This window comes from Mastomys coucha, chromosome X (assembly GCF_008632895.1).
Source record: "Mastomys coucha isolate ucsf_1 chromosome X, UCSF_Mcou_1, whole genome shotgun sequence".
NCBI classification, from domain to species: Eukaryota; Metazoa; Chordata; class Mammalia; order Rodentia; family Muridae; genus Mastomys; species Mastomys coucha.
Window position 1 is genome coordinate 17,008,287 of NC_045030.1, and position 9,586 is coordinate 17,017,872.

The following is a 9,586-nucleotide window of genomic DNA, read 5'->3' on the forward strand; positions in this document are numbered from 1 at the left end:
CCATTGAGACCTAACCTCAGCTCGGACCATTTCTTGGCCTTTTGTTGTTTCCCCTTGCTTTTGTAATGAGTAAGAATGTATTTACTATGAACAACATGGATTAAGAGATATTTTGCTTATTGACTTAGGGAACTGTTTAAGCCGTTTTATTAAGATTGTTCAAAATGATAAAGACAATTATGTGAGTGTTTGTATGGTTATAGTTTGCATTTAGAAAATGTGTTTTTCTGGAGTACTATATTCTATGACTACAATTTTTTCAGAGCATTTCTTGTTGGTAGATGAGTACATATATATGCATGCTTTTTTACAATTACTATGCTGTTTTTAGGACGCGTGTCACCTTCACCATCTCAGGAAAGTCTAAGTTCATCAAAATCTGACACTGACACGGGGGTATGTTCACATTTTATAGTTACTGTTATAAAACTCTCACTTATTTGATGTCCTAAAATTATTTATAATTATTAAAATGTTTTGTCAAGACATTTAATTAAAATTAACGTGTAGTATTAAAAATGTTTCGCTTATTAGTATTCCCAAGTGAGAAATTCTTAAGTTTTAAGACTGCCAAATGGCGAATGATAGTATTCAAGGTACCGACCTACTGATGCATACTTAAATAAAACATAATCACTTTTTCTCAGTCTGGGTTTAATATTTTAAAAATAGTAATAATAATAATGCCATTTATAGTTATAGTTAAATTCTTCTGGTGTCTCTTTAGTGCCTCCAGGAAAAAGATACTTCTTAATATTGCCACTTACTACCTTTCTAACTCAGCTCTAATATTCTGGTGTCTGTAACTTCTAATTTCCATGCTGGTGTGTATCATAAATATTCTTTCATGTTGATTCTTTTCCCATATTTTTGCTCTGTCCACAATGCCCTTTCTGGATTCAGCTCAAATATCTTATGTTCTCTTATTAATTTCTCTAAACCAGGAGGCAAAATTATTATTTATATGATTCTATAATGTGTCATATATCTTTTTATATTTATATTGCTTACCATACTTTCCTTTTCAGTTTGTTTTTCTGTTTAGGCTTTGGACTAATCCTGGATATCCTACTCCATGCTGACTGTAGTAGACATGAAATCAGCATTGAATTCCTGCCTCTGTGCTCTTTTTTTTTTTGATAAAAAACTTTATTTTGTGTTATTCCTCAGCTTCTCTAATGAAGGGATGAATATTTATAATATTTATCTGATTTTCGTGGCAAAACCACAAAACATGAAATAACTTGAAAGCTTGTAGAAACCATAGTGAGATAATGAGCTGTCACTTTAGAAAAGTTCTGGCAGATTATTATGTAAGCCATTTTCCATTGTTCCTATGACCCAGTAATTCTACTCTCAGACATGTACTCTGAGAAAATCAAATCAGATTGCTACCAAGAGACTGTTCAGGGGCATTTACAAGGTTTTAATATTACTTTACTTTAGTTTTATTAAAAATAAAATTGTTTTCATACACTATATTCCTATTAGCCAAAATTTGAATCAGTCCTCATGACCATCAAGGACAGATCCTCCAGTGGTTTGCTCATACAAGAAGGGGTGCTAATAATATGCACATGATTTCATTCCATAATAGTGTGAGTGCATCTCTATGTATCCTGAGCAAAAATACACCTAACAAAAAGACTGTCTAGTATGAGCTCAGTTGAAATGCAAAGCCAATACCTTTTGAAAAGTCTGAACACTTCTTGCTCCTGAGGCTGTAGAGAGACTTCATAATGATGGAGAATGGGAGAATTTTCTAAAGCTACAAAAACTTCTACAAATGGATTATAGTTATAAATTAATCAAAACCTATCAAATACTGTATCAAAGTTAAGGAATGTCTGTTTGCTTACAATTATATTGCCATATGAGGATGCAGTAACATATCATTTTATTGTTTAAAGAATCAAAAATGGATTCAAAATTTTTGGATAAAAGGTAGACTAATATATATTATAGAATTATATAGATTACATATAATTTATATAATTTATTTCTATATATTATACATAGACATATAGTATGTAAATCATATATATATAGTTTATTATATATAATATAAATACTATATAGAATTCATACTTAATTCTAGAATCTTTTTTATTAGATGTTTTCTTTATTTACATTGTAAATTTTATGCCCTCCAAAAACCCCCTCATCCCATCCCCCAGCATTTTCTCTCTGGTGACTGTCTAAGGTGGGAGCAGCCAGGAGGAGTGCTCAGGCCACAGCCTCTGTGCTCTTCTTCTAAGTTTTTCCCTTATCTGGATGCTTCAGTCTCCCTTCTTTCCACTCAGACTATGTCCAATTTTCATGGTTTACTTTTTCTCTAAAGCTTTCACTCACTAATGTATGGTGGCAATTTTAACTGCTTTGCTTTGAGGGAAAGAATATATTTATTTATTTGTTTATTATAAAACTTCTAGTTTTTTATTGCTTCTAAAGACAGCTTATACTATATGAGTGCCTTGTATAATATACTTCGCAACTTATAGATTCAAAGCTATTTCTGTCAATGCCCCACTTCTGATCTCCAAGTCTAATTAAAATGTTCAATGTAAAACACTATAAATGAGAACTATTAAACTTCCTTAATAGAAAAGTTAGTTATTTTTCTTATACTATTTGATTATTTTTTCTTCTGACATACTTGAGTAATGTATCATTTTTGTGAAAAGGTCATTTGAGATTGCTTTGATTCCTCTGAATCTTTCTCAAAACAGCTGAATGAGGTCTCTTTCATGGCTTTGGAATTATGTAAGGTAACTTTACATACAATAGAACACAATAAGCACTGTAGAGATCATTTTTATATGCATTTTGTGTGGCTCATGGTAGTGGTTTCTTACTCCTTTTGAAGTGCTTTCATGTTTTTTCTTCATGTGAAGTAGAATATAATAGAACCTTCTGTACATTTTGCAGAGTGATGAGCCAGTGCTACTCATCTCCTCGCAATCAGTATTCCAAAGCCTAGGATTCTGACTCCTATGGATGTTTGTCTTGATTCTCAAAAGTAGATCAGAAAGTGTACGGGAGGTGTGTGCATAGCTTGCTCTGCTGTGTAAAGGTTTAAAAACTTGTAGAGCTGCCTTTAGCGTAGACTTTTAGCCTTCTCAGTTTGGAATCCATAGTTGGACAAGAGTGTAATATGTAATTCTGGGTAAAATTACTTCTTAATGCTATAAATTGTAAGTGTGCTTTTTTACCTAAAACTTCATGTTTTGCGGGTAAATTTTTGTTTAATATACTTAATTGATGGAGTGTCAGTAAGTCTTAATAACACTTAACTGCTACTTAAAACAGCCTGTAATTACCACTGGAAAGTGTGCTTAAGAGTTAATGAAAAATTAGTAACTATTAAGCAGGAAGTTGAATTTATGTAAAGGACAAGACTGTTTAATGTTACATCTTTTATTAGGCCTTACTTGTCTGGAAGTAAAATTTGGGGAAGAAGTTTTTATCTAAAAGTGATTGGTAAAAACTCCAGAACTCAGTGTTTTAGTCTGTCTGTATGGTTCCTATGAAAATGTTTTAATAAATTTTTAAAGTTTTGTATAGGACTGGAGCCCTTGTCTAGCAGGCATGAGGCCTGGATTCCATCTCCAGCACCAAAAATCAAGTTCCAGTATAAACAAATACTCATAGCTTATTTCTATCCCATGACTACTGTCCTAGTTCAAGCCCTCATTTCTCTTATACCTTAATATTTTGATGATTTTTATTATTAAAATATAATTACATCATTCTCCCCATTTCCCCATCCCCCCACACACACTGCTTTCTCTCAAATTATTCCTCACCTATTTTCTTTAAATATTATTTTCTCTCTTATACTTTTATTCTCTCTCTCTCTCTCTCTCTCTCTCTCTCTCTCTCTCTCTCTCTTTCACACACTCTCTCACACACACACACACAAGAGAGAGAGAGAGAGAGAGAGAGAGAGAGAGAGATGTACATATATTAATATAACCTGCTGAGAATTGTTAGTGTTGTTTATGTGTACATGAATTCAGGGTTGAGCACTTGATATTATATAAGCAATTAGTGAGGATCATCCCTTGGGGAAAGACTATTTTTCCCTCTCTAAGCACTATTAGTTACGTATAGTTCTTTGTTCTAGGGTGGGGTCCTATGACATTTTCCCCTTCCTCATTTCAGGCTTTTTGGTGTTGTGTTTGTTCCAGTCTTATTTAAGTGGCCCTATAGTAGTGGTATCATAGATTGGAGCATCTCTGCCATTTCTAGACAATACAGTCACATAGCAGATATTCTGGTCTTCTGGCTCTTAAAATCTTTGTGCTCCTATTTCCTCCAAGTTCCTTACATCTTTTTTTATGATAACATTTTTAAAATTATTTTTAATTGGAGATTCCCTAGGATCATTTTTGTTTTAACAATTATTTCAGGATAGATGGTTGAGATGTTAAAGAGTAAGCTCACAACCAAAAGATATAAGGTCCCTCAGTCTTAGGTATAGGAGTTGTGTTTTAAATATAGATAATGGGGCTAATCACCCTATAATCAGTTTGTTTTGACCAGTTGTGATTTTCTGTAATGGTCTCTACTTGTTGCAAATAGAAGATTCTTTGGTGAGGACTGGGGAGCTACACTTATCTGTGGATATAAGAGTAAGCATTTAGAGTGCAGGTAGAAATTTTGCTGATTTAGTAGTAGTAGGTTCTGTTGTTGACCATAGTATGTTCTCTTCTAAGATCCATAATCTCACTATCTGTGGGTAGTTGGCTAGGTTTCTAATACCAGGTATGAGTCTCCTCTTGTTCTTAAATCCAGTTGCAGTTGTTGGTTACTGCCACTGTTACAGTCTTAGGGATATCCCATACTGCTTATTGTGGTTCATAGACTTCACAGCTGGGTAGAAATATTGATTGCTTGTCTCCCTTAGCAGCTTGGATAGCACTTTCCTAAACTATGAAAGTTAGTCTTCAGGGAGGAGACTCTAGGGCCAAACCCAGCTCAGATCTTCAAAAACCTTGTAATATTCCTGCCTCCACTTGCTCCATCCAGTCTTTGCCATTGTTTACAGTTTCTGTAAAGCTCCAGTCAGAGCTTGTTACTTTTTCTTTTTCAGAATTCTATATTGTTTCTCAGTGACCTTATACTACCTAGAATTTTGAACTACACGTGTAAGATCTTGTGAGGTGGTCTCAAAAATATCTGTTTACCCTAATATCATTTTATATTTCCATGAACTTTTATCTCTATCCTGATCCTAACCACTCTTCCCTAAACATATAGGCTTAGCTGGAACACTGTATTGTCTCTCATGCTGTATGCTCTGAAGCAGTTGAGGTAAATCTGGACTTACAAGTTAGATAACTTATATTCTACCTTAATTCTCTTGTTCACAGGTTGCTATGTGACCTTTTAATATATTATTTTAACTTCTTGGACTTGGAGGATTTTTTCTTAATGTGTTTATATTTATAGTGTTGATAACTATTTCAAAGATTTCCTAGCTAAGATTCATTCTAATGATAAATAAACATAGCATGCATTAACCAATTTTGGCATGCATATATGGCATTATTTTCTACCTACTTCTGTAAAGTAAGAGAAACCTACTTTTAAAATGGCTTAAATAATGAAGAAGTGAGTCAAGAGGTAAGGCTTCTCAAAGTTAGTTAGCTCAGTAGTATTGCCAGGGAAACAGCTTTCTCCCTTTTACTCACTTTTCTTATGTCCTTCCATACCTTACTATCCTAAGGCAGCTAGTATCTTAATCACATGGAGATATTCAAAGACAAAAAATGGGAAAATCTCTTTAAGTGAGATACCTTGAACACACCCTATGGCTAACCTAGTGATCCTTGGGAAATGGAGTGAGCTAAATTAGTTTAAACTAGATTGAATTTGTTTAGCCCAGTCATGACTCACCCCCTTAAGCTAGTTCTACTTCTGAAGAAACAGAAGCTAAGAAAAGGACAAAGAAGTGGTTCTTTTAGACATGGAAAAGAGTATGACAGGGTATATTGCCTCAGAAATGATTCTAGTTTGTCATTGAATGTAGAGAAAGAAAGGTGGTAAGTAATAAATCAGCATAAACAGAGAAGTCTGCTTTGGGTGGCATGAGATTCCAGTTGGGCATAATACAAATTTAAGAGAGAATGGGTGGTTGGGAAAAGTCTGAAGTTCTTGTTCTGATAACAATCCATCAGAGTTTTAAAGTTCGTTTTATGTCTAACTAGGTATGTAGTGGAACTGACGAAGACCCAGATGACAAAAATGCGCCATTTCGGCAGCGGCCATTTTGCAAATATAAAGGACATACTGCTGATCTCCTTGATCTTTCATGGTCTAAAGTAAGAATTATTATTTGAATTATATATTAATCCATATGACTTTGACATTAGTATTTTAAAATGCCTTATTTGTATAATTGTCATCACACTAGTAAGTGTCAGCTGTCGACTGTGTGAAAGTTACAAGCTGTTCTAAGAAGAGTCATTTCAAGTGTGGATATTGCTTAACAACTTAGATCTATCTTTGTATTATTTGCTATTTGCTTTTTATATGCAGTAATTTTTTTAGAAAGTAATGATGCTTAACAAAATGAATATGACTTCACCTACAAAGATTAAGTCTGGCCTCTCTTTAAGCCTGCTTGTAGGCTAACATTACTACCTTTATGCAATTATTCATTTTGCATTAACAATTTCTTTTGTGAAGTTTTTTCCCCACAGATCAGTATTATATCAGAAGTAAAGGGACAGTTTTGCCAATGAATACCTTAATAGTTTTCTAAAAATTTAAGGTGCTCCAAATTTTAAATAAGGTGTTTAAAAACAAAATACCTTAGAATTTTTTCTTCATCCTTAAACTTATATCAGTAATCAAAATCTAAAATATATTTAGAATTCAAGAAAGAAAATAGTATTTTAATAACCTGACTTGAGAAAAATGAACTTGCATTAACTAGACATTAATAGCTGGGATACAAGTGGTACCCATATGTTTTGATTATATCAGAAAAACCTTATGTAGCACAGAGTTATTAATGGCATATTTTGGCAAACTAAATCAAGATACACTTGAGCTCTCCTTATTGCTTTATTTGTTGTTTGTTTCATTGAGACTTAATCTCTGTAGCTGAGCGTGGGCTGACATTCACTCTGTGACCCAGGTTGATGTCATATTCACTGTTGCCTTCCTATCTCTGCCTCTACCTCTGCCGGCCAGGTACCAAGATTATAGGTTTCCATCAATATTTCCTACTGTGTATCAACTTTGAATCAGTCCATTTGCTCACTCTCCTTAGATGTTCTGTGTGTTTTATGTAACCCATCTGTCATATTATTTTTCTTTCTGTGCCTCTCTGTTTCTCTTTGGTAGTCTGTTTTTTAAACCAAATATCATAGAACCTTTAAGAACTGAGTTTGATGCCAAAATTAACATAAAAAAGAAAAGCTAGGTGGAATGACACACATTTATAATCCCAACATTGGATGTAAAGAGACAGGTAGACCCATGAGACTCTCTGGTAAGCCAAACAAGCCTGCTCAGAAAGTTCTAGACCAGTAAAAGTTTTAGTCTAAGAAAATAAGTAGCATTTGAGGAACAACACCGCAGATTGTCCTTTGACCTCCACATACGCGTACAGACACATTGTACAAGCACATGCATGAACACAAACAGGAAAAGAGCCTTTTCTTTTCTTTTCTTTTCTTTTTTATTTTTTTTTTTTTGGAAAAAATGTGAAGTTTTAGTTTTGAAAATTTCAAATTACACTTATTTATTTATTTATTTATTTATTTATTTATTTATTTATATGTGTATGTGCACATGTCTGTGGGAATATGTACCAATGTCTGCATATAGAAGCCAGCAGACAAAAATTGGGATTCAGTTCTCTCTTACCACGTGTGTCCCAGTGATTGTAATCAAGCACTCAGGCTAAAGAGCAAGCACCATTGCCCCTTGAGCCATCTCACAGACCTAAGAACCTTTTTACATATAAATAAAGAGATCTATGTCTAACAGTTTTTATATTTTAGTTGACACATGACAATTATACATATTAATGAAGTCTATCATGATAATTCAATATGCATATATAATATGTAATAAAAAAACAGGTAATTCAATCTACCTCCTTGATGATTTACCATTTTGTATTTGGTACCTTCAGACTCCTCTTGTCTAGTACTTTAGATTACAGATACATCCTGTACTATGGAATATTAGAACTTATTTCTTTTACCTAATTTCATTTTGGTGCAAAACTAAACAGACTCAGCAGGGTGTGTGTGTGTGTGTGTGTGTGTGTGTGTGTGTGTGTGTAATAAAAATAGTCAATGAAAAAAAGACCATCAACTCAAGAGAGAGTAAGACAGGACATGGGAGTGTTGGAGGGAAAGAATATGGAAGGGTTTGGAGAGAAAAAAGTAGCAGGGGAAAGTAATGTAATTATATTTTAACTAAAATAAAATAATTAACTAAGAACTGTAAACATCTGCCTGCTACATAGTTTGTATTTCATATTTACCCAAAACATATCTGTTATTTACTTATCCACCTAGCTAAGAGAACAACTCTGGGGTCAGATTCCTAGGATTCATAGTCTAACTCCTTTGCCCCTTATAGTTCTGGGACCCTTCTTAACTGTACCATACCTAACTTGCACAATAGCCATAATGAAAGTAGCTTCTTTATATTGTTAGAAGGAAAGATTAACTGAGTGGGGCTAGAGAGATGTCTCATCAGTTAAGAGCATTTGCTGCTTTTATAGAGGCCCTCGGTTCCATTCCCAACACCACATGGTGGCTCACAGCCATCTGTTCTTACAGTTCCAGGGGATTCAACAGGTTCTTCTTGCCTCCATGGGTGCCAGGTAGGCATGCTGTGCTCATACATTCATACCAGGAAAATACTCCTACACATAAAATAAATCCTTTTTAAAATGCACCTACTTATCACACAGTAAATGCTCATCTACCATTATCTGTGAGTAGGGCTAGTTTTCAACATCTGCATAGGACATTTTACAACCAACTAGGACTTTAGCTCCAAGGGGAAACCTTTTTCCTCTGTAGTCAAAAATATCCCACACACATACAGAAATTAAAAATAAAGAAATAAAAACATGATCTATGAATGTGGCAGGTACTGAGGATATCAAGTTTAAGTATTTTACATGTGTTGTTTGTCTTCGGTTGTTCAAACAAAACAGGTACAGTGCCTCATATTCATCACAGAATTGAAATAGAAGATTTGTATTCATTAAGGAACATGCTGACAGGCACCTAGGTAAGGGAGCGGGGAGGACAATTTGCACTCCATGTCTTTAGACCAGTACTCTCTAGCCAATTCCCGTGTCACAATAGTTCATTACCTTACAGGAGCTAGCATATAAAATGCTGGATACATTGCAAAGATTTAAGAAATCATAAATTCTTCCTTTCCTGCATTCTTTACAAATTTTGTAGGTCACAAAAATATATTTAGTATCAGTCTACATATTTGCTTTATGACTGGTGATAGTTTGTAAGCTGAGACTTCCTGATTCTTTATATTATGCATACTAGTCATACAAAGATAAATACAAAAAAAACAAGAGTATAAT

At 34.0% G+C, this 9,586-nt stretch overlaps 1 protein-coding gene across 2 annotated transcripts in view; it reads left to right on the plus strand.

Annotated features, from left to right (window-relative positions):
• Window positions 1-9,586, plus strand: part of Wdr44 (WD repeat domain 44) — a 102,137-nt gene that overhangs the window by 77,155 nt on the left and 15,396 nt on the right. For both annotated transcript variants that reach the window (XM_031348900.1, XM_031348806.1), the window contains 2 exons: window positions 332-396; window positions 6,213-6,326. In XM_031348900.1, the coding sequence (XP_031204760.1) occupies window positions 332-396; window positions 6,213-6,326 (179 nt within the window). The remainder of the gene's footprint in view (window positions 1-331; window positions 397-6,212; window positions 6,327-9,586) is intronic.